General features: G+C 36.9%; 2 protein-coding genes across 3 annotated transcripts; both read left to right on the forward strand.

The window, feature by feature from the left end:
* The first annotated feature begins 793 nt into the window (after positions 1-793).
* LOC102232276 (bromodomain-containing protein 3-like) lies at positions 794-13,645 on the forward strand. Of its 2 annotated transcripts, none has more exons than XM_005799420.3 (12): positions 794-930; positions 4,162-4,450; positions 4,669-4,806; positions 5,707-5,851; positions 6,181-6,344; positions 6,489-6,986; positions 8,122-8,250; positions 8,343-8,588; positions 8,696-8,949; positions 9,485-9,801; positions 11,402-11,527; positions 12,119-13,645. In XM_005799420.3, exons 1-12 carry the CDS (start codon positions 899-901, stop codon positions 12,247-12,249), a joined length of 2,469 nt encoding a protein of 822 aa, XP_005799477.1. In that variant the 5' UTR covers positions 794-898; the 3' UTR covers positions 12,250-13,645. The 2 variants fall into 2 exon arrangements, with proteins under 2 accessions (XP_005799477.1, XP_005799478.1); XM_005799421.3 differs by having other exon boundaries at positions 9,485-9,792.
* A 5,884-nt stretch (positions 13,646-19,529) lies between these two features.
* vmo1 (vitelline membrane outer layer 1 homolog) lies at positions 19,530-23,423 on the forward strand. The gene is made up of 4 exons (XM_005799448.2): positions 19,530-19,801; positions 21,481-21,593; positions 22,113-22,419; positions 23,337-23,423. Exons 1-4 carry the CDS (start codon positions 19,595-19,597, stop codon positions 23,337-23,339), a joined length of 630 nt encoding a protein of 209 aa, XP_005799505.2. The 5' UTR covers positions 19,530-19,594; the 3' UTR covers positions 23,340-23,423.
* The last annotated feature ends 2,594 nt before the right edge of the window (positions 23,424-26,017 follow it).

Raw genomic sequence — 26,017 nt, forward strand, 5'->3', positions numbered from 1 at the left:
TTTCATGCAAGTCCACACTTTTACATGGAGCTAACTTTTTGTAGTTCTTAATTTTACAGTTACTTCCATTACCTCTCCCTTCTGTTAGTTAGATTTATAGTCAGCTTGATTTGCAACTTTAGCTTTTCAAGTTGGCTGAAAATTTGGGAAATAATTAACTGAAATATTTTGTCATCAAAAGTGAATATCTTAAGTTAATAAAGCTCCACAATTAAATTATGATGTATCTGATCATTTTGTACACCAATCATAAAAAATAAATTGACAATGGTAGCACATTAAGATGACATGGCCCTTCATGCTGCTTTTGCAGGACAATATCTATGACTATCAGATTTAATGATTACTGATTCTTGTGTAATGTCTTTTTTCACCTTTAATTATTATATTATACAATTTTTTTCTATATATATGTTTGTTTTTACAGGTTTAATGTCTGTAAAAATATGTCTTCAGAGTAAACGTTTAAATTTAAACTTCAAAATTTGCTCAAGACCCCTAAGGGTTTCAGAATGAAAAATATGGAGTATGCATGCCTAAAGACTGTTTGGGTTCAAAAGTTGTTGTACAGGCCAACAGTAATCTTTATATCTATAAAGAAAGAGCAACCTCAAAAATAAAGCTACCACAGCAGCATGACAGCTTGGATTCAGTGAACTGATGCGCTAGGTGTGTTTGACAGACAACAGCAACCAGCCAATGAGAACCCAGACGTACAGCTGACGTCACCGGACAGACGCAACACTGCCACGTGACGAGTATTTATAGATTCAAGCGGAAGCAGCCAGTCGCCATTTCATTTCAGAGCTGCGTAGTGGTTGTGAGGTTGAACAGCAGCGACAACAGCGGTTGAAAAAAGGAGAGAAATTGATGGTAATAACAGTCCGCCCTCAACCTAATGGAAGCGGCCGTCAACCCACCTCAAGACAGGTAATTTCAGGCAGCTTTTTGTAGATTTAAGATATTTTACTGGCCTTCATGTGCTTTCTAAAACGGACATTTTTTTTTTTCTTATCGTCAGCGTTACCGTTAGCTTCTTGAGCCAGCGGTTACAGACGGATTTAGCTAGCTCTCAAAACTGGCTATTATTTCTGTATCAATTGGCTAACGTATTCTAAAAGTATATCCGGAATTGGTCATGCGTTTGCAATATAAACTCTCAGTGTACAAGCAGCAGTCGGTAGATGACAGCTGCAGCCCCATCGGCTGTCTCAGCAGGCTGCTCCCCGCCGGCTTTCTGTCAGGCGGGTCATTCATCGCTCACAGAGCCATCTTTATGCAAGCATTATTAAGATGGTTTTTCACAATTAACTGCTCGAGCGTACGTCCACATACGCAATTAACCAGAGCAAATCGATAGCCCTTCAACGAACCGTTGGATTTGGGAGGATATTAATGGATGCCTTAGCGACAGCTTCAGCTCTGAAGGATTAGACTCCTCTATGATGCGACGAAATAGCAAGAACTGTTTACCAGGTTGCGGGTAAAGCTATGATATTAACAAAAAAATAATAATTAGTAAGTAAAGACATGTTTTCTTCTTTGAGGACTGTGTGTGTTTACAAACAATGAAGGCGGGGCGTTCAAACCACGCCATCATCAGCCAGGAGATTGGAAGTCTCGCAGTCCGATTTGTAATTGCAACTGTACTGCTTTTGTATTGTCAAATTGCGATATTACATATTAAAACATAGACATAGCGCTGTTAATAGCAAAACAGTGATGGTGACAAGACACTGGAAACATTAATTTGATTATTTTCAAACAATGAATCATGTAGAATGCAAAATATTATTTGCATAAGGCTAAAATTTTAATCCTTTTGGATGACAAATGACTCCACAAGTTTGTGTGTATAAGACAATAATTCATATAGTGAGTCAATGATGTTTAGCATATTAAAAAAGATATGGTAAACTTGTTAGCATCATTCATCTTACTAGCTTATTACAGAAAAGCATTATGTGGCAAAAATGTAAAAAAAATCATATTTTGAAAGATGCAGGAAAAAAAAAAACTAACCACAGCAGCAAGCTACCATTAGTGTACCCTGCTGTAACTAATTTTTCAAATGAACTCTTTTGCAATATAACCTATTTTAATTACATGGTGGAGTTGTTTGATTTTTGGGAGTAAAATAAACTTTGTTTTTTGTAAAGAAATGTATAATTAATGTTCTCATTCCATATTTTAGAAATGCTATAAAGTGAAATAAATTCTACTGTGTTTACTGCAAATACAGGCCATTTTTTTTGCTGCCTATTGCATTTCATCATTCTGATTTCATGTTGAAAATCAGGCCACAAGCTTTGCCACAGCTTCTATGTCAGTGGGCCAGGTGAGTTTTTAGATTTATTGGGTGAGATCCAATTTCTGCCTAATCTGATTTCTAGTTAGAGGGACGTAGGGATGTGATGAGTCTATCTGAATGTCAGTAAATTAATTAGCACATCACAAACTTATAACTACAGGGTTTCTGCAAGGTCTTAAATTTTACAAGAAATGATCAAATATGTATGTATTTACATTCATTGCTTCTGGAAGCAATACTATTTATTTTTCAGAAATATTCATTTATATTGTGTTTCATGGCGGTGTCCGAAGAAATTGAATGTTATTTTGGTAAAACTATAAAGAACCCTAATGCAAATAAGCAGTAAACTCAGTAATTATATCAGATGAGTAATTTTTTTTTTTAATGCGGATTTCTAAATTTGAATTCAGATTAAACAGTTTATAATTAATTTTCAAGTAAACATGCTTATTGCACAGATTTTGCCTTTTGGTGCTCTATATTTTAGCATTTGGGAGTATAATGAGCAGATGTTAGTTTATTAGTGAAGCTATTTGCTAAATAGACATGCAGCTTGTAACTTGGCAACAGCGTTTTTCATTTGTTTAACCTTGTATCTTAAAGTGACTGTAGCTTACACAACCTTTTAAAAAACATGTTAAAGTTTCATTTTTATTCTTTGGCCTTTTACATCATATGTAGTCCAGATTGTTTACATTGTGGAGTTTCTACTCATTTTAGATTTATAGTACTTTTTTTTTTTTTTTGCTTTTACCTGATGGGATTAAGTTTGACATGACATTTTCCTAACAACATTGACTGGCTGAACTCTGTGGCTTGGGTAGTTATATGGTCTCTATAGAATATGGTCGTGATGGATGTTGTGGCATGTAAAGGACACTGACATGGTCTCACTTTTTATTTAACACAATTAAGACTTAGAAACCTACAACCTGGTCATGTCAACTGTCCAATAGATAATTACCAGTTATCTTTAAAGGCATGGACTGAAGTGGTGTGCAACACTGATTCATGTTTTTGGTGAGACAATGTTTTGTTTTTTTGTCTGTTTGCTTTTCATTTTGCATTTTTGTGGCTAACATTTTCTAAAGCTTGGGTTCCTGATTTACATACTTTATACTTTGAGTTATTAATGTTCTTGCAAAAGCCATGTAATTAATTAAAACAAATAATATATGCTTTGATTAAAACATTGTAGAATAAAACCACACCCAGTGTGTTTAGAATGGTTAAATAACTTAAGCAGCTCTAAACAATACAAGCTTTGTAAAAAGATTTATTATATTGCTGAGTAAACTAGATTGCTGCTACTTCACTTCTGTTTTGTTTAGTCATTGCAGCTGTTTCAGTTAGCTTTGCAGTTTGTGTTATTTAAAATAATATATAAAATCAAATGTAAACAGCGTGACTACTACTATTGCAAATCAAGTAGAATTTGAGAACTAACTAGAGTTTCTTGAGCTCTAAATTAAACTGATGACAAAATTAAGACTACTCTCTGTTAAAATAGTTGTTTCCTGAATGTCATCATTTATTTAGTGTGCAGATAAGATTTGGAGCCTTATCTGCCAGCCTTATCACATGATCGATGAAAGTGTGTTTGCTGTTGGCTCCATGCAGTGCTGGTTCTCATGAAAGTGGTAAAAGTAGCAGTGTTGAAGGAATTCCAGTTCCCTGGACAAGTTATGCGAATGGGAGGACAGCTTTTCTTTTCATGTGGCTAATTGGAATGAGTGGGCCAAGTGTATAAAGGCAGATTATTTCCCATTGATGTCTTTGTCACAGATACGTTGACTTCCTATAATTCAAACTCTTTTTTTTTCTCTCGCGTTTCTCTCTGACCTCAGCTCTCTGGTTGGGTTGTCCAGTGGCATGTTGGATCAGCACTGCAGCTCGGGAAAACGCATTCGCAAGCCCTCCCTGCTGTACGAGGACTTTGAAAGCCCCTCCTTGCCACACACAATGACGCAGGCTACCCCTGCCCCTCCGCAGCCCCCGGTAAAGGACCCCAGCCGTCCAGGCCGCATGACCAACCAGCTGCAGTACCTCCAGAAAACTCTCATCAAGTGTTTGTGGAGGCACCACTTTGCCTGGCCGTTCCATGAGCCTGTGGATGCTTACAGACTAAACCTGCCAGTAGGTCACACCTTTTCCATGATGGGTTTTGCTGCTTGTTGCATTAAATCAACTCAAACGTCATTGTTAAAATATTTTTAAAAATGCATCATTTTTGGGTAAACTTCCTCACTTATTTACTTGACTAGAAAATGAATAGTTTATCACAGTCTTTCACATTCTTGTAAATTTTAAAATCCCAAAACAAATTAAGTACTGCATTGTTTCACCTTTTCCAGGATTATTATAAAATCATCAAACAGCCGATGGACATGGGGACAATAAAGAAGCGTTTGGAAAACAACTTTTACCAAAGTGCCGGAGAGTGCATTCAGGACTTCAACACAATGTTTACTAACTGCTACATCTACAACAAGGTAGGTTGAGATTTCTGAACTTACTCAGGGAGAAAACATTAAAATAGAACCCAAAGCAAAAAAAGGAAGTTTCTGCAGCTTTGCAATAAACCTGTCTGGGGGCAGAATTGCACTGTGAGCCAGTTTTTAAATCTCAATAGCATAAGAGATGTTGATGACCTAGAAAACATCTTCAGATGTGTTGAGCTGGGAACATCAAACTGCTTTTCTCAGAAAATACACAAGTTGATGTATTGACCAGTTAAGGTTTTCATTGAAACAAGAAGAAAATGAGAAATGGTTAAGGAACTGCTTTTCTAACCCAACAGTTCAAATAACAGAAATAACTAGAACTGTCATCCATGAATGTTTGTCTTTGAGTTTGGAATGTGGGATTTATTGACGGTATTTTTATGAATTATTCTGTGTAATTATTAGGAGTATTCAGTGAGTCTGTGGATCACTTAAGATCCACCCATCCTTCCGTCCATCTGTGTCCATCTTCTGTACACTTGACAGTGTTCCACTGTGCTGCTGCTACTAAAACTGATTTGGTGTGTGTTTTATTATTTTAAAAAAATGAGTTGATTTAAATAACGAGCTAACAATTTGTTTGTTTTTTACAAACAAATTACACATCCGTAGCACAGACTCACGCTAAAAAAAGAATTATAAAAAAACATGCAAAATGAAAAACTACAGTTATGATCCCCCTAAATCCTTTCTGACATGCTGTGGATGCCTGTACAAAAAGACATATTGACTACAGTTTGCATAGTTGATTATGTCAACTAATTCTTTTCAGCTGTAACTAATTCTCATTCTACACTAAAAGCCAGTGTGGCATTCTCAAATGATAATATAATGTACATTTGTAGCAGAATACCAATATTTCTAAAGTCTAATGTTTTCCCTGTTTAGCCTACTGATGACATTGTGCTGATGGCCCAGTCCTTGGAGAAGATCTTCCTCCAGAAGGTAGCTCAGATGCCCCAAGAGGAAGTTGAGCTGCCTCCTCCTGCTCCTCGTAGCAAGAACAGCAGAGGAAGAGGCCGCAAGTCTAACTGTGAGAAAAATATTGTCTGATTAAGAGTATTGAAAATGTACCATCTTAATTTATGTAACATTTTCTGAAGACTGTGCTCATGAAACTTTTCACTCTCAGCTAAGTTTCTGTTATCAGCTATTTTCTTATAATGTGATTAAACCAGATTCATTTTGAAACATTTCCTACTTTTTTTGATGAGAATTCATTATCTAATTAATAAAAAATGTGTAAGAGAACATAACACTTGTTTTATGGCATTATTTATTTATTTATTTATTTATTTTATCTTTATTAATTGCTAGCAGTAGTATCTTTTCCTCATGTGTTACATTCTGCGCCGTGTGCAGCATCTCGGGCTCAGCAGGTGCCAGCGGTGTCTCAGTCCGCCTACTCACCTTCCTCCTCTGATACTGGTGACTCCATGCTGGCCAACTCTCCTCAGACTGTTCTAACCAAAAGTCTGCCTCCAGCAAACATCATGGGCCTGCCTCCTACACAGCCTACCACTAAGGTGTGTATAAATACTTGATGTGTTTTTTGATTGCTGTGCCTTAAATGTATATGATAAGAGATTATTTGTAGGTTTTACTAAGTTTAGAGTGATTGCTTTTGCTTATAAGAGAAATAAGCAAAATTGTGGTTCTCTTTTGTGCAGAAAAAAGGTGTGAAGCGTAAAGCGGACACCACAACTCCCTCCACCTTGGGTTTTACTGTTGGCATGTCGGGATCAACGCACATGGTGGGCTTGGGGAAAGGAGGTCACGGGGGTCAAGTCCACGACACCTCCATGCACACCATCTCCTCCATGGGCAGCATGAGCTTGGAGACCCCACCTGGCATGGGCCTCGTTAGGAGCTCCGGCGGTCCCGTTCTCCTGCAGCCGATGATGGCCGGGACGGGCCGAAGGGTGGGCAGCGGCCGTCCCATCAAACCGCCTAAGAAGGACCTGCCCGACTCTGTCCAGCCTCAGCTCTCCAAGAAAGGCAAGCTGAGTCCCCAGCTGAGGTACTGCAGTGGGCTGCTCAAAGAGATGCTGTCAAAGAAGCACGCGGCGTATGCTTGGCCCTTCTACACACCTGTAGACACGACTGCTCTGGGGCTTCACGACTACCATGACATCATCAAGTGTCCTATGGACCTCAGCACCATCAAGGTAACTCTGACTGGATAGAAAAGCAACACAAGCAAGGGGAAAAAAGTTTTGTTCCTTGTTAAAATGATGTTAACTATTATTGCTTTTAATAAACTGTTAAATGGTCTAATGAAATAATTCTCAAAGTTTGGACTCCTATTTGAATCCAGACCAAACGAAGCTGAAAATGCAGAGTGTCACTGAATTTGGCAAACATATGTAGAAAAGTGTGGAGTATCATGTAATTTGGTATCTGCAGAGTTTATTTAACAAATGTTGGGATTCCCAACAGTTTTAAGTCTCAGTGTCCCCTGTGCTCATGTTCGGTATAAAAAAACGTATTTAGCCAATTCTACTTTTTGTCTGTGTTTGTCCAGCTCCTATGTGGGAGAGGTCTCCCTGCTGCAGGCTGCTGTGTCATTTCACATTAAATAGATCCTTCTGTTTTGAGAATAATAAATATCATATTTATACAGGGAACATAAATTTATCCAGAAATTTACAAAGCAAACAAAGGGGAAAGCAAGGCAATTTGGGTTTAATAATTAATCATATTTTTTCTGATTTCTGTTTGGACAGAAATAATGGGAACTGCAAAAAAAACATGTTAATGGGCTAAATTATTTATATCAAAGCATTACACAGAGGAGTCGGCATTGGTGTTTGCTGAAGTAATTTCATAGCTGTTTGCTACAGTCAGATGGTCCATTAGAAGTAAAGGATGAAGCTAAATATAAGCCTGTTATCAAGCAGGGTAGTTGGTCAATTACTCAAAATAAAAAACTATCCTGAACATTATTTTATTTTTAAGTTAAAGTAGAACACAATCTCACAACTACTACAGAATTTGCTTCAAATTTGAAATGTAGCATCAGTTTTAAATATTTTAAGTTGAGTATTTTATTTTTGTTGCTTTAAAGATGGATCGTTTCTTTTCTTTAGTATGTAGCATATGTGCTTCTTTTTTATTACAAAATACTTAGATTATTTGATTTTTAACTTGACCATAACATTTGTTGAAATTCTATAATTATTTTTTGTGATTTAGTTGCTTTCCTTTTAGGTCTCATATATTTGTTTTGTAATATGACAATTTAAACCAAGAGCTTCCTGGGAGTTATTTTGACATGTTTTTTTTTTTCAAACTGTATATCAGAGAAAGATGGACTGCCGTGAATACAGGGACGCCCAACAGTTTGCCAGCGACGTCAGACTGATGTTCTCAAACTGCTACAAATACAACCCACCGGACCACGACGTTGTGGCGATGGCACGGAAGCTGCAGGTGAGCGGATCTTTCTGCTTGGACCAGACCACGCTTCATGTCTGACGCTCAGTTTGAGGAATGAGGAACCGTTTATTTATTTTTTTCCTAAGGACGTTTTTGAGTTCCGTTTTGCCAAGATGCCAGACGAACCGCTGATGGAACACACGGCCATGTCCGTCATCGGACATCCCACGTCGTCTTCGTCATCTTCTTCGTCCTCCTCCTCGTCGTCCTCCTCCACCTCTGAGAGCGAGCCCAGCAGCGACAGTGAAGAGAGCGAGAGCAGCCTGAGCTCAGACAGCGAAGAAGAGCGTGCACACCGCCTGGCTGAGTTACAGGATCAGGTGTGTACTCAAGTAAGTGTTCCGCCCACCGTGTCATTCGCATCCCCTTTTTAGTTCACTAAAACATCCCAGTGAAAGAGACTAATTTATAAAATGTGTTTTGTTTTTTTTATTTACAGCTCCGGGCCGTGCATGAACAGCTGGCTGCTCTGTCCCAAGGTCCCATCGTCAAACCCAAGAAAAAAAAGGAGAAAAAGGAGAAGAAAGAGAAGAAGAAAAAGAAGAAGATAGAGAAGCGTAGCCGTGCTGGCCGGAGCAGAGCCGGTTCAGAGGAATGGAAGATGCCGGGCAAGATGTTGAAGAGCAAATCAGCCAGAACAGGCGTTTCACAAGTGAAGAAAGCCCAGACAAAGAAGAGCAACAAGAACAACAAGTTAGTAGCAGAAAACAATCTTAATCCCCATGCAGGGTTTCTACTGGCGCTTCAGTTTCAGTTAGGTGTTTGCAAAGTCTTTGATTTCTGTATAAGGTCCTGGAAAGTGCTTGGGTTAGGGTTAGGGATAGGGAATGTCATTTACCGTAACACAATTTTAGATTGTAATGAACATTTATTATTCCTTGTAGTGTCTTATTGATTTGTAGAATTGAAATAAAGCTTGCCTTAAATGTTTTATATGTTGAAGCTCATGAAATTGGGTGATTTAAAACATTTTTTTAAGTGTTTTGTTTTCTGACCAGTGTACAGGGTGTATGCGAATGAGACATAACGTTACTATATTTTAGTTTACCTTATCCCTGCTATAAAAAAAAAAATTCTTTAGTTCATTTGTATTGTTTCTATCTGAGTTCTTGAATCTTACTATGGGAAAAGTGTACAAAAGCTTCCTCTTTTTCATGCAACTTATTTCTTTTTTAATCGAAAACAAACCTGACCTCTGACAGCTGCTGCTGTTCATTTCGTCCTCCAGGACGGCAAAGAAACCTTTCTATCCAACGCTGGCCCCGTCCATGCTTCCCCACTACGACTCGGAGGAAGAGGAGGAGATTGTTCCCATGACGTACGACGAGAAGCGCCAGCTCAGCCTCGACATCAACAAGCTGCCAGGCGAGAAGCTCGGCCGGGTGGTCCACATCATCCAGTCCAGGGAGCCGTCCCTGAGGGACACCAACCCGGAGGAGATCGAAATCGACTTTGAAACCTTAAAGCCGTCAACACTGAAGGAGCTGGAGCGCTACGTCATGACGTGTCTGAGAAAGAAACCCCGTAAGCCTTACGGTGAGCAAGGTAGATAACGCCTCCATCTATTGATTGGTAATGTCCTCTATCCTGTTTTTATGTGTTTATAGAACAATTGAAAAGGGTTATTCTTATATACTGTACAAAACACAGACGTACTTACAGTCAGTGTTGTATAAAGTACTGAAATCTCAGAGTCAAGTAAAAGTACAAGTACCTCTCCAAAATACGACTTTGGTAAAAGTCGAAGTCACTGACTGAAATGTTACTTGAGTAAAAGTCTTAAAGTATCTGAAACTTCTTGTACTTAAGTATGGAAATTACTGTAAAAATGGATGTACTCAAGTAATGTAATGAAAAGTACAAGTATAAAGTAAAACAAGGCAAGTTTGAATGACATTTCTTATATTTTGGTAAACTTGTCAAATAAACTTAAAATAATGTACCCAACCAAGTGCAGGCAAAATGAAACCTGCTAATAAATTGTTCCAGTTTTAAAGAGTAGCACATGTTAATGGTTTGTGGTTTTGAACTTGCATGCCTTTCCTATATTCGTTAAATTTAGTCTAAATTGCTATCGCTATGGCTTCTGTCCCCCATTGAACTAGGGTGACCAGACGTCCTCTTTTTCCCGGACATGTCCTACTTTTCAGACCTAAAAAGATGTCCGGGGGGAATTTAAAAAATGTCCGGGATTTTGGTCAATTGCCTCAAAACACATTACATAGCTTACAGTGCATTATAGGGCACGGCGCTGCGTGTCACGTAATCCCTGAGCCGCGTCAGTGCGGGCAGCACTCTTCTCTGTACAGCCCACCCGGTGTAAGATGTTCTGATTTCCCCAACAATGGGAGAAGCGAAACAGGTGTATCCTATTGGAGGTGATGAACAAGCCCAGGCAAGCAGGCTACGGACTTTGTTCGGTAGCCTACTTGCTAATCAGTAGGTGGGGTCAAAACACTTGCGTTTCTCTCTCTCGCTTTTTTGTAACGAGTAACTAAACCACACATTGAAAATGTATCGGAGTAAAAGTACGCAATTAAGTTCGGAAATATAGTGAAGTAAAAGTGAAAGTCATCAAACATTTTCATACTCCAGGAAAGTATGAAGTACTCCAAAATATACTTAAGTACAGTAGTGAAGTATTTTTACTTCGTTACTATACAACACTGCTTACAGTAAGCAGAACTGAGTATCAAGAATCCATTTTATTTATTTGACTTCTTTAGCTGAAATTCATATTCATCAAAAATGAACCAAAATCCAAATGTTCCTTTTAACTACATTACAGGAAAAAATAACTTTCGTCATGTTTTGATTCATTGAGATCCACATTTAAAAGTTGAATGTAGTTTGGGAGTTCAACTAACAATTATTTTAGTAATCTGTTTTTTCTGATGATTAATCGATTGATTGGATAAAAAAATGTGGAAGATTCTGCAGATTTTTCATTTGACCACTTAAGCCTTTTCAATACAATATAACAAACGTATTAAAAGTTGCAAATAAACAAATATTTCCAGTCCTTTAAGGACATTTTACTTTCTAAAATACAATAACACTAATGCACGCTTCATCATGTGTAGCAAAAGATGTATCTATTGCAAAAAATGTTTTCCAAAATCAGCATGTGAATGTTTATTTGCAGAAGTGAAGAATAAAGGCAGTATGTCTAAGGAGGAGCTGACTCTGGAGAAGAGGAGGGAGCTAGAGAGGAGGCTGCAGGACGTCAGTGGACAGCTCAACTCGGTGAAAAAAACCACTAAGCCTAAAGGTGAGCTCACACTCTGCTGTTCAAATGCAAATTTCACTTGTTATAAAGAAAACATTCAAAAAATTTTAGATTCAAAAAAGAAAATAACTCTAGTTTAAGTAAATATTACCAATACAAAACTTTTTTTTATACATATATTTTTGTGGCTTAGGTGAGTTTTGATAAGATTCAACCACTTAAATCCATCCATTCATGTTTAAAATGAAAAATAAGTAACTGTTGCTTCCAATCAGTCTGGGAAGGAGACCAGCAGTCAGCGTAAGTCTATCATTTTTACAGTGGGAATTATTATTCCCTCTTTCCAACCTTTCCTGAAGTCATCATGTGTTCATTAGAGTACGAATGCAATTATACCGAACAATTATGTGGGAAAGTTATGTACAAGAAAACCTCCACTTTCTAAAAATAACGGGCATCAGAGATATTTGGCCGGAAGGCACACCATGTTTGGTTCATATCTCCATAAATCCTCAGACAGTGTTGGAGGTGTGGTGAAAATCATTGGCTCATCTTTAGAGGTGTGATTTTGGTGCAAACATGGTCTTCCTGTTATAAGTAAGTCTCTTTCTAACTTCTATTTGCTCTTCTCAGTGGAAAAGCCCAGCGCTGTGGAGGCGCACGCCCAGCCGTCACGCCTCAGCGGCAGCAGCTCCAGCTCAGACTCTTCCTCTTCCTCTTCTTCGTCCTCGTCGTCAGACACAAGTGATTCAGACTCGACTTGAATTCATAAACACAAGCTTAAAACAAAACAAGCACTGATAACTCAGGGACTTGGGCTGGCCCAGGACACAATACACCCTGAAACAGTTTTTTTTTTTTGTTTGTTTGTTTGTTTGTTTTTTCAACTGAGAAATCAGCTAAATTTATTGTGAATGTGGGACTAAAAGATGCAAATCCCCAAACACAAAATGCCTTGGTTTTTCCTCCCCCGGCTTTGTAAATACCTGTACAATTTTATTGTTTCTTTTATAAAGAAGATTTTTATTATCCCCAAAGAGGGAGGCGCTATTTAAAAGAAAAAGAAAGGAAAAAAAAAATGATGTGGAAAAACGGACTGTACTCAGATCTGCGATTGGCTGGCACTTAAGTTTATCCTGAACAGATGAACAAGTTATTTTCTCCCATATCTCAAAACATCCTGGAGTTTGAACCAGCAAACCTTTAGTCGCAGACCTTAGCTTTCTTAAATTTAACTTCAGTTCCGGTTTGATTTTAAATGTTGAAGGAACCAGATGTTAGCAGAACTATGTGCTTCCTTCTCATGTTCCAGATCCAACAGCATTTTAGTGGTGTTTAAAAGCGACCATATGGTGCTTTTCATACTTATGTAAAAACCCGAAGTTAATTACATTTAACGGTTTGAAGCACGACTTGTTCCTCTCTGTGTTGCGGTGACATTTCTGCTGTAGTCAGTCATCAATCCTGTACAGTAGTGGGTTTGTAGAACTGTATAGAATAAGTTTGACCTACTGTAATTACAAAGTTTAGCAGTAAGTTGCACATTTTCCAGATTTGACTGATTTAGTGGGAGTTCTCCTAAAATTTCTTTTTTTTTTAAATTAAAATAACACTAACTGAAAAACTGCTACAGTTTTTTCTTCTTCAAAAGAAACAGAAAAACAAAAGCATCAAAACTATCGGGCTCCTGAATGTTCTATTTATTGAACACATCTTTAATACTGAAACATTTTTTTCAAACAAATATTTTTGGTTGCACTGCACTTACTGGAACAAGTGTGGCTGCTTATTAAAAAAAGTTATTTTAAGTTTCCCCTTTAAAGAATTTAAGTGAGATCCTGAAACTACAAAAAGTTGAACCTGCTGTTGAATGTTCACAAAAAGAAACGCTTGTATAAAATACTTTAACTGTATTTGCTGTTGCACAAAGTAATGTATTTCTGCTTTTTCAACTTTTTCCCCTTTTTATGTATTAATGTCATTCCAGTAGTTGTTTACACTGTTAAGACTGCTGCCTCCTGTTAAGCTAATTACTTCTATTAGAGGAAACCCTCTCATTGGACTGTAAATTACACCAAATAATCTCTTCTGTAGGACTAATGTGAGTTTTGTGTCTCTGTTTGACATTTCTAGTTTCTATTAAAAACCCAGTGTGCTGGAGTTGTTCGAAAACTGTCATTTTCATTGTGATGATAACTTGGTTCCTCTAGGTGGCAGCAGATATGTTACCGTCTGTATGCTGAATTTACTGGCTTTCAGTTCAAGGTGAAACATTTTCATTCTGTTGCAAGCTGTCCTTTGTTAAAGATAAATCCAAAATTGCAAAGTGAAAGATGAGTTTCAATGGCAGGGAGAGCTGTTTGGATTTTAGAAACTGTCAAGGTGAAAGAAAATTCAGACCAGTTTATTTACATGGTGCCGATTCACATTGTCATCTCAAGCACTTTACAAAACGGGTCATAATAAAAAGTCATAAATATATTCCACTTGATTCCAGGTATACAAGAAATTTTAATGACATTTGTAGAGTAGAATAGAAATATCTCTCAATGTTACGCAATGGGAAAGTAAACATCAAAACACCGGCATAACATTGAGGCATGTAGGTTCACACAAAGATAAAAAGTATTAAAATATATAAAAACTTAAGAATAAAATGCTGTACTGTAAGGGCAAGACTATAACAGAAAATACTGTTCAGTTACTGAAGTTCCTCCTCGCGGAGCTCTCCATGAATAGTTCATCTAATTAGTTCCTCTTACTTACATATAAGTGGATCTTGTGAAGAATCACCATCTTCTGAGGCTACAAATTTAGTTTTTTTTTGTGTTTGAGCTTTGGTTTGTTCACAGCTGCGTCTCAGCAAATAACAAATAATCTGTGATTATTTTTAAGCACAGCCCATTAACTTTGTCCCCAGATTCCACATAATCTGTTTTCTTAACAGGAAGTGAGGCCTCATTCAACCTTGAGCCAGCCATGAACTGTATGGTTTAATACTGTAGATTAACCAATGTTAATGTCGAGAAGTAAAAAATAAGAGTAAAATGACACATCAGAGAACAAATCATTAATCGCTGAAGAGCTCCTGCAAACACCACAACTCAGCCAAAGAGGTTTGACAGAAAAGCAGCCAGCAGGAGATGAGATGATAAAACATCCTCTTCATAATACGGTTTTGACATAATGTGACACAGATCAACGCTCGCCTTCCCCTCTGTCATATATGGCCCACTGTGACACGGAGACAAGTGAGAGTCTTTAACTCCACCATGTGTGATTTGGACTTTGAGTTCAAATTTAAGGGACACAAACATAATTTGTAAATTCAGAATTAAATGCAATAGTAATGCCTTTAATTTTAATGCTCCATTTAATCAAGAAGAGCTGTAAATTTCCACTTAAAATATCCAATTTGAACATGTTAATAATGCATCCTCTCCCCATTCCAGAGTGAATTTTATCATTCCTCTAGGTTCAGTACATGGTACGCCTCTGTTCTCTTTATTCAAGCTTGATGTGAAAAATGTTAACAGGAAATGGCTTAAGTTTAAGTTGGAGTTTTCAACAACAGGTAATATCAACACACTTTTGACTTTCTGTACATGGCACCCATGAGAGTCAAGATTATCCTGTTTATTTTGTGATTACATTGAAAAACCTTTCCTGTGTGGTCATTTGAGTTGTCGAACAATGAAATTAAATCATAGAATAGAATATTTTTCTTCAGTTTTTAGGATAAGTTGTTAGAATCCTGGATTAAAACACAAAATCTAGGATTCTAAAGCTGTGCCTCCCATTCTTTAGTTTTCTGTGTCATCACTTGTACATTTACAGAGGAACAATCAGACATAAAACAATCTGGCAGTCAGCGCCTAATCTGCGATGACATTTGTCATGCCGAGTTATGTTTTATTGCCAACACAGAATAACAATGCCCTACTATACCTCTGTTGGATTTATTTGGTCTGAATCTAATTATTTTCAGAGTGATGGATGGGATACATGGTTTATTTTATTTCAGGAGTGTCTGAAGATTGAGGCATGAATTTGACTTTTCAAACTTAATGCCAAACTCAGCAGATTTTTTTTTAAGGCATGTTCTGAGAACATATCAATCTGATACTGAGTAATGATTTCAAAGTTCATTTTAAGAACTAAACTTCAAATGTATACAGTACAGACCAAAAGTTTGGACACACCTTTTAACTCAATGAGTTTCCTTTATTTTCATGACTATTGACATTGTAGATTCACACTGAAGGCATCAAAACTATGAATAACACATGTGGAAATATGCACTAAACAACAAAGTGTAAAACAACTGAAAATAGCCCTTATATTCTAGTTTCTTCAAAGTAGCAACCTTTTGCTGTGATTACTGCTTTGCACACACTCTGCATTTTCTTGATGAGCTTCAAGAGGTCGTCACCTGAAATGGTTTTCACTTCATAGGTGTGCCCTGTCAGGTTAATAAGTGGGATTTATTGCCTTAAAAATAGTCCTGAAAATAAAGAAAACCCATTGAATTAGAAGGTGTGTCCAAACTTTTGGTCTGTACTGTATATAAAGGTTATAATGAAGTTGTCAGTCTCCAATTCATTACTGTTTCCTGTGAGAATTTGTACTTTAACTGTACAAAACCTCTTGGGAACTGATCCCAGGACAAAACTCAATTCAATAAATTTATTGACAGGAGTCTGCATTTTGCAGGCAATATTCTAGTACAAAAAAAGTTCAAATCAGCGTTTTGGTTTGAAGCTAGAACACCAGCTTAATTACTCTTTCTTCTCAGAGGAATCATTCAGTCAGTTACTAACAATGACATGAAAACAATTATAAAGAGTTTGGTCACTAATGAAGTGGGATGCATTATTTCAGCAGGAGTACTTTGTTGATTATTTTCTTAATTATGTCTGAACTGAGAGATGGACCAATAAGAGTTAAGGTTTTAACAGTTCTCCTCCTAAACTCTATCTTCTAAAACTCTCCGGTTCTACTTCATTGGCTTCATTTTCTCCATTTAAAAGAAAACTATCCCCACACGACTGATTAAGTGCTCTGAGGAAATCTGTTTAACTCACAAGGGTCTTCTCTGTTCTTGACTTTAAAGCAGCAGGTCATTCAGCTAATTTTGTGCTTGGATAATTTTTAACACCTCACTGCCTCCAAATGTCAGGAGAGCATTGTTCAAGTGTTTGTCTTTGAGAAGTGAAGGCAACATGGAGGAGAGAATGAAGAGGTCAGAGTTTCAGTTGTCCCAGAAGAGAAGGTTGACACTTCAGATTATAATTTACAGATTACAAAATCTAATCTGAAACAAGCAAGGAAGATTTTTCTGTTTTTTTAAAGTGTCTTTAATTAAAAGTGTCACAATTTAATACTGTAAGTACATAAGCCATGAAATTCATATTTCTATGTTAGAACTATATTAAATTTAATAATAAAAATTGCATTTATCAATAATTATTTCTATGCTTATTGTTGTTGTTTTAAGCAGATATTTTGCAGACTACCTTCTACTGTAATTTTAGTTCTACCCACTGGCTTTATTGTGTAAGCTGACAGAAAAATTCTATTTTATTATTATCCCATCTAATTATTACATGTTACTTCACATTTAAATGTCAATAACGTATTATTGACATATTTCCTTGCAAAAAAGTGATTGAAAATGTGTAATTTGAAAAGTTTGTATTTCCTGTGAAAATTCAGTGTGAATGCCTTAAACTGAATATTTTTACTGAAAATTGTCGTAGCATTTGAAGTCAACTAGAGAAGACTTGCAGAAATGTAAGAAAGAAAGGGTTAGAAAGAGTTTTAAAAGGAGGGTGGAACTAGGGTTGGAATGGGGGTTGGAAGGAGGGCTAGAATTAGGCATGGAAAGAGGTTTGGAAAAGGGGTTGATATTAGGGTTGGTACTAGGTTTGAATTTACGGTTAGAAGGAGGTTTGGAAGAGGTTTGGAAGGAGGGTTGAAATGATTATTGCAATTAGGGTTGGACTTAAGGTTTGAAGGAGGGTTTAATGGAGGGTTGGAGTTAAGGCTGAAAGGAGGGTTGGAATTAAGGTTGGAAGATGGATGAAATTGGGGTTCGACTTGGGGTTGGAAGGAGCCTTGAAAAAAATTTTAGAATTGGGTTGTAATTAGGATTGTAAGTAGGATTAAAATGAGGGTTAAATGAAGGGTTGGAGATAGGTATGGAAGGAGGACTGGAATGAGGGTTGGAAGGAGGATTGAATGAAGATTCCAGGGAAGGAAGGAATGTTGGATTTGGATTCAGCGTTGGAAAGAGTACTGAAAGGAGGCACAGAATTATGGTTGGAGTTAGGGTTTGCAGAATAGTTGGAAGGAGGGTTGAAATTAGGGTTGGAATTGGGCTTGGAGTTAGAGTTTGAAGAAGGGATATATTTTTTTCCTATAGGCTACATGTCCCTTTAAGCTGTGTCCTACAGGTAACAGATTTGTGAGAAAGTGACAAGCTGACTTATTGCAGCAAAATGTAAAGCAACTTGGCACAACTCCTGCCTTATCATTTCTGTCAACAAAGTCTTAGATGACATCATCGTACAAAGCCTTCCAGTTTTTGTCGGAACATAATCTCCAACTTAAACATGTTCCAGTTGACACAAGACTGTTAATTTTACACCAAACTTGTTTTTCACATAAAAACACTCTGGATGATGGCTTGTCACCATGATGAAATAAAGCAAAGAAGATGATAACTACATCCAAACTACATTTTATATTTTTAAAACGTTATTAGATCAACATGTTAAATAAAGGATAAAGCAAGTACTCCTGTGAAGAAAAGAACCTCAATGCACCTGAGTAGATTTTTCATTGCGCAGATACTCTTATTCTCTGCAATTCACATGAAAAGATCACATCAAAAATGACTTAGGCCATTATTTTAGAAAAGTGACATTATGCAAAAGTGATCACACAAAGATGAATATTTCTTTCTATTCTCTACTTAATAGCCATTACATGCTGTATTATAAATGTTGTATGGTATGTAATTACTTGAGCTAAATGCTGTCAGACAAACAAACATTTTCTTAAATAAATTCGGAGTTGCTTGCATGAAATAAAACCTTCTTGAGCTCACCTGCAAAAAGACAACAAATTTAAATTATAAATAGACTTTGTTTCTGTAAGTCGTATATGTGTGCTTTTTTAAATTGGAAACTTTTATGCTTCACATTTGTTTGTGGAAAAAACTCCCACTGTTCTTAATCAAATACACAGAAAAGAAAAATCTTATATACGGTAATTTTATTGGATTCAGTTTTGGACAGATATTTATCCACAACTTCATCTCAATTAGATACAGAGAAAGCTGTGAGAGTTTAATCAAAATCAATCTATCTATCTAAATGACGTAATAGTTGGAGGTTGCAGGAAGTACAAGAACAGGTAAAGTTAAATTTTTGATGCATACTCTTGCTCATGTGGGACTTTTAAAAAGCACAAAGGAAACAGGAAAGGGTTGCGAACAGTCTGGATCGTAGCAAAGGTAATATCAGTCACCTTATCTCGATAAGGTAATATCCAGCATAAAGCCTCAACATTTGGCAGAGTTTTAAAGTTTTCTCAGCCAGTTTCAGAAACCTGCACTAAAATAGCTATATTTGGTCAGATGCTGCATTTGTAGAATTGTTTAATTGATTGTAGAACGCCTTATTTACATGGCCAGAACACCTTGTCAATAATTTAATTTAGTAACTTTATCCTATTTAATATATCTTCTTACCCATGATGCATGATGTATTATTTTAGTCTTTGCATTTTCCGTTTTAAAGTTAACACAAACTTTTTGTTGCAGCCTGCAGGTTAAAGAACTCTATTGCCTGTTTTTCTCTTTTTGGTGATACGATCCACTGCTGAGCTGCAAAATATCACTGAAGGCTGAATAGAGTCCCTGCGTCTTCTCTTTCTCCACCTCCAGCTGTTTATTCCCACGCCGTTCCGTAATGTGACTCTGTAAATGATTCATGCTGATACCAGAAACTACAGGGAAGCTATAAGAGCTTTGAGTTGGAACCTTTAGCTCTTACTTGTTTTTTAGCCTTCCAGAGGGAAGACACTGACTTTCCTGTTGCCGGCATGTCGAGTCTGCTCAGTATCGTGGTCCTGCTAGCTGTGGCCTCCAGCGGCTTTTGTGAGAAGGAGTTTCTGCAGCGAGCCGGCAAAGATTTTAACAGCAGACAGTACAGATCTGTGCTGACTGTGAACAACGGAGAGAGATTTGGAGACTGGACCTGGCCAGAGATGTGTCCTGATAACTTCTTTGCTGTTGGATTCAGTGTCAGGGTAAAGGAATAAAAATGTACATTTACAAATATTTTCAATTTAAAATATAAATTCACCCCTACTGAAATCCATAATCTAAAAACAATCTTTAAAATAGATATTTTTTCTTTTAATGATTGAAGTCAAGGACCCTCATGTAGCTTGGCATATAGAAATTTGATCAAATACTAACTTTAGTGTAGCTTAGAATGACGTTAGTCAGTTTTTTGCTTATTTTAATGTAGTTTGTATCATCTTTACTAACTTTAACTCAATATTAACCATACGAATAGTACGACAACTACATAATGCAATTCATAAATGAATAGTATATTTCTAATTTCTCATAACTTTAAAATGCAAACCCAATTGCTTACCTAAAGTGAGAACCTCCTGAATTTCTCAAAATTTTGATTAGGCTGTAATCTTTGCACAGAGTTGCCTGTAGCCTCTAAAACACAGATATACAACACACATACACTCACATTACTCAGCATCTAAAAGGAAAAAATAATATAAAAATAATTTTTTTATTTCATAAAATTACTATGACAATTAAAAAAAATCTAAATATTTATTCAGTAAAGAAAAATATATATTTCAAGACATAATGTTAGAGTTTGTCAGTGAGAAGTCTTTTCTGTCTATCACATCACAAATGTAAATATGGAAAATTTGCTAAACTCTGTAGAAAAATGTGCTTTGGTCAAACGAGACTAAGACTGAGCTGCTCTGGATCAATTTCTGTAAATGGGCATGAAAGAAAGAAATATATGAATGGCACATTATGCTCACTGTTAAGTACAATGGGGGATCCATGATGCTGCGGGCCTGTTTCTCATTCAGAAACCTCAACTCATTAATTCAGACTCTTCATTGAGTTATTGTACTGTGTAATCACTAAGCTTTTAACAAGATCATTTCTTACATTATAAAATGTTCTGCTTGGAACATTAATCTGGAATTTGCTATCCTTAGGGCACTTGATTCTTGTCTTGCTTGTAATGTTGATTTGAAGTATTGCACTCTATGGCATTTGTTGTTGTGTGTACCTGTATAAGTAAAGGCTAAAATGAATCAATCGATCAATTAGTTATCCAAAAGATGTGATGAAATCAACACAGACAAATCAACCTTCTTCCATGGTCATCCCAGCGGTCAGAACGTCCCTTGAATCCTGCAGACAATCTGTGGTGTAACCTGAAGAGAAAAGATCATGAGAGAGAATCCAGGACTCTGAACAAGCTTGAGAGGTTGTGCAAAAAGAAAAGGTTAAAGGTTATTTTCTCTGGATGCTCAAGATAACATATGAAAGGTTATTGAAGAGTTGGGCAAAGTATTAACATCACTGCCACTAGCTGTGCAACCAAAGATAAAACAAAACAAACAATAATTTCTTAAAAGGTTGTTTCCCCCACTGACAAAATTAACTAAAGGGGATCTTTTTAACTTAATATTTTGTTCATATCTTCATGAAGGGTATCAATAAATGTGGAAGGTTCTGTTTAACCTCTTGCTACAAGACATTAACTCACAGCCCTGTGTGCATACTGTGCAAAAATCCAGCTAAACCATCTATGATTTAACCTGATTAGATTTTCCTCAGCTGCTGTATCAGAACAGAGATAAACTGTTCTCTGAACCAGAGAACTGGTTCTCAGACCAGTTCTCTGTCTGAGAACTGGTTCATATTTCCTCAGGTGGAGACCAACCAGTACGGGGGGGACGACACCGCCCTGAATGGGATCCGTCTCATCTGCTCCCAAGATGAGAGCCGCAGCTTCCTGTATTACGTCGAGTCACACACTGGACAGTGAGCGAGTTGAACTTTTTTATAACAAAGCAAAGAGACCATTCAAATCTATTCCAACTGGTCTCTAACCCACTGACAGACACATCACTCCATAACTGTCTGATTTTGTACGTTTCCTCACTCGTAAAGAAGTGACCAGCCTCTATTAGTAGTTTAATTTTAATATCAAGGCTCAGAACATTGAGATGGTATTATGTACAACATTCCATAATTCCAGAACATTCATGAACTATCATGTAATACAATTAGATATACAAAAGTTCAAATGTTGTTTCCAGTTGGTTCCTTGATATAAAATTTGTGAACCTGCACTTTATCCACACTGAAATCCAGTCCAAAATTTGGGACAGGCTTTAAAATCGAGTTTTAAAACTAGATTTTGTTTTTCAGTTGCCCTAATCCTCTTCAGTTATAAATTGGTTGCTGATCAAAATGTCATGAAAATACCAAAATTCTTGTATTGTCATTATACTTGCTTTTCTAATTCTAACTTCCTGCATTTGGACACCTTCTGTCTAGTACCGGAGAATGGTCCCATCCTCAGTACTGCCCTGGCGGCGTGCTGACATCTTTCCAGATTCGCGTGGAGCCCAAACAGGGACCGTTAGGAGACGACACAGCCGTTAACAACATCAAGTTCCGCTGCAGCAGCAACCCAACGCTGGAGGCGCCCGGCATGCAGTGGGGTGACTACGGCTACTGGAGTGAAGACTGCACCAACGGAGGCATCTGCGGCATAGAGACCAAGATGGAGGAGTACCAGTGGGCCCTGGACGACTCTTCTCTCAACGATGTCCGGCTTTTCTGTTGTAACAAATCTCAGCAGGTGTGTTAAAAGGTTTCTGATGCAAAACCCTGAAACTCAAAAGAAGATTTAAAAATAGAAATGCTTTTTAGTTCCCTTGAGTAAAGCCTGGCTATCATTTTCTAGAACATAAAGTTTTCATCGTTGATAACTCTTTCCGTGATCACATTAAGCTTAAGTACTGACCCAAAAATCCAAATATATTCCAAATTGAATCTGTTTACTCTTTTTTCCTCACACAAATTATCTATTTTTTGGACTTTTGGGATATTTGGAAACCAAGCAACTGATCTGAAAGCACATTCATGTGTTGATTCCTAATTTCATAGACTTTTGGTTTGCCTACATAATTTATTTATAGCATTTTTACAAATATTAAATAGTTTTGGAAAACATGAAGTCAACAAATCATCACTAACAAACTGCAGAGCAAATCTGCTTTCCCTCACAACTTTCTTCTGTTTATGCCTTTTTTCTCACACATGAAAATTTCAATTATCAAAGCAATTTTAATATCAGCGATAACTATAGGTTTTTAAGGAAAACTTATAGGTTTTATACTCACAACCATATTAGTAAGTTAATTTCTGAATGACTCTAAGAATTAAGGATTTAGAGTGGCCTAATCAAAGTCTGTATTTAAATTTAATTGAGATGCAGCAACATAATCTTGTATATTATGTTGCTGTTCATGGTTGCTGTTCATCCTGTCTGTTAGTAAAATTTATTTTATGATCTGAAACCTTTAGGTCTGATAAAAACAAAATCCATTAAATTTGGGCTTTTTCACATCTCTGCACAGGCAGAGATTAGAGAAAAGAGGGTTTCATTTAGAACATTATTTCTGAATTATGACAACAAACTTGATATGTAACTCTACACCTTTTCAGTTATCTGTCTGTGATGTTGATTATTATTTCTCTTGTTCTTTTCCACAGTGATCAACTGAATCTAGAACGTCTTTGATACCTTCAAACTAAAGAGCATTATAACAGGAAAGCTATAATAAAACATCTTTAATCACAGATTTTTGGTGGATTACTTTCAAAACCACATTTTCTGCAGTTTTGCACAAAAAAGTATTAATATTTAAATCAAACCTATTTCATCAATATTAATAATCCTAAAAAAATAAGAACTCTTCCTTGTTGAACAAGGTAAACTATTCGTCTCTTCTTCAGGTGAAGACCTCATCAGTGTGGGAGTATTATCACTTAATGGCCAATGAGGTTTCAGCAAAGTTAGAAGAAGCATAAGGTGCTGATGTAAGCCTTTCACTGAACTCCTGCCGCTGCTGAGGTAATTACCAAATGACAGGAGAGTTGGTGCTAATTAATTTACAGTTTAAGTCTGACAAAGGTTGATAAGACAACGACTGGAAAACACAGAAGTAATGGTTCTAATTAATCTGGGAGGAGTTAATCGGCTAACAGAGTGTGTGTATAGGATCATGGGGGAGAACTTGAGGACGTTATCTAACAATGAGGTAATGGTTTTTCAAAGATTTTGCAAATCAGGACAAAGTGATTCCAGTCTTTGACGTACCGCTGTGTTGCCCCTCGACTGTGATAATGAATACTCCGGTGCTGACCACATATTAAACTTCGGAGCTCACTGGCCAGAGACGGAGGCTTAAGTGCACTTTGTTGGCCCTCATGAAAGAATGAAGATGCTAATGTCAGCTGGATAAATGCTGTGTCACTAAATTCTGTCTGCTGTTTACTTTTAGCTAAAATGAACTGAGAGTCCAAAAAATATCATCAATCCCTGGTCAATTACCGCTTTAAGTCCAGAAATGCTATTTCTGAAAAAGAAATTATGCTGAAAATTTAGCTGAACTTTTCCACCTTACAAATACGTCTCAAATGCCTTCAGGTTGTCATTTTAGTTATTTGACTTGAGTTTTTCAAATGTGTTTTCATTTTTTTTTTCTGTATAACAGCACTGTCACAAAAGTAAATTATTATCATTATTATTAGATCTCAGGCACACATAGGGCCTAAAGATTAAGTTTAATCACTATGGGAGTAAAATCTTTTAAAAATTAAAATCTGAGAAGTGTGGCACGCATTTTTGTGTAGCCCTCTTTATCAAAGGCTCCAAACTAAACCAGTATACCAAACTGCTAAAAAAATAAAATAATTAGTTTACCTGTATATAAGCTAATCTCAGCATAAATACAATTGTTAGCTTAGAAGTTTGTAAAATAGTGGATTGGTATTTAAGAACAAATGCAATTTTTAGACATGAGGGATAATAGCTTTTGTTAACCTATTCTTTAAGTAGTAATGAGGAATATATTAGTCAGTGCAAGTAACAGAAAAAAAAGTGCATTTGTAGTTTGCATCTTATGAATTTTATTTACATTAAGGTCTTAACTGATCACTAGATGGCAGCACTGCATAAAGCACTACTGGAACCCACATCTCATCAGTTGCAGACACACCTGATAAAAAAATGTATACAGATATTTGGACAGCACTGATTTTAAATTAGTTCCATGCCAAGCATAAAGGCTAAAGCTCCAACTCTTACTGGACCTTATGAACCCTCTGGGTGCAGAAACCTACAGAGCTTGTTTTGATAGAAACGCTGCTGCTTCCCAAACACTGTAGCAGTCGTAAAAATATGTATTTTTTTTTCTTCTTACTGGCAAGTAAACTTCATTATTCAGAACAACCTGCCGTCAGCAAAGCATTGAATAACATTACCTCTGGTTCTCAGAGTGAAACCTAAGAAATGAAAATGCTCTGGGTCATGAGTTTAATATCCCAAACCGCAGATTCTTGGTGTTTCTGACCATCTTTTAGCAGCTCTCCAGCGGCTCACCAGTCTGCCTAAAGAGCCATTAATGCCTCCTGTAGGGAACAGAACGGGTCTGATGGTTGGCGTTTTGGTTGGAGGCAAAGCCGTCTCCTTAATGACCTTCCACTCCCTTGGGCTCACAGCTCTTGGCTTATAGATCACACCAGCTGTGTTGACTCAACTGTAAATATAATGTAGCTCGTAAACACCACAGGGATATTATGATGTGTGTTTGTGTTTTCACGTGAAATATTGATGCATGAGGGTCAGCCCTGGGCCTAAATTGCATTGTTTTGATCTGAGAGTGGGGGAAATGGATTATTGTGTTGTTGTGGGAAAATAACTATCAAGTTGATGTATTCTGAGGTTCAAATGGTAATGAAGGTAATAACCAGATGGAGCAAATCTGAAAGAAATATGGGTTTACTCTAAGAAAATTATACTTTGGGTTCATAAGTCTCACCTCTCCATTAGACTCTTCTCTGCTTCATGCGTTCATTGTGTTCATAGAATTGTGGCTGCCACTTTATCTTTTTTATGGCATCACCTCCAGTTCTTATGCTGTATAACGGATCAGTATACGAGGTAAGACTAAGAACTTTATAAAAAAAACATGTATTATATTATTCAGAGCTGGAAATGGCAAAAAACCCAACTGAACTGTTTCAACAGGTGGTATGATTTTCTTCATTGTTTAGCTCAGGGATTAGGATTATACTATCAATGCAAGTCAATTATAAAGGTAGTCCGTCAATAATTATTCAGCCTGCACAGTTGATTAAATAACAAAATGTGTCGAATATACAAAGTGAAT

This window comes from Xiphophorus maculatus, chromosome 3 (assembly GCF_002775205.1).
Source record: "Xiphophorus maculatus strain JP 163 A chromosome 3, X_maculatus-5.0-male, whole genome shotgun sequence".
NCBI lineage: Eukaryota > Metazoa > Chordata > Actinopteri > Cyprinodontiformes > Poeciliidae > Xiphophorus > Xiphophorus maculatus.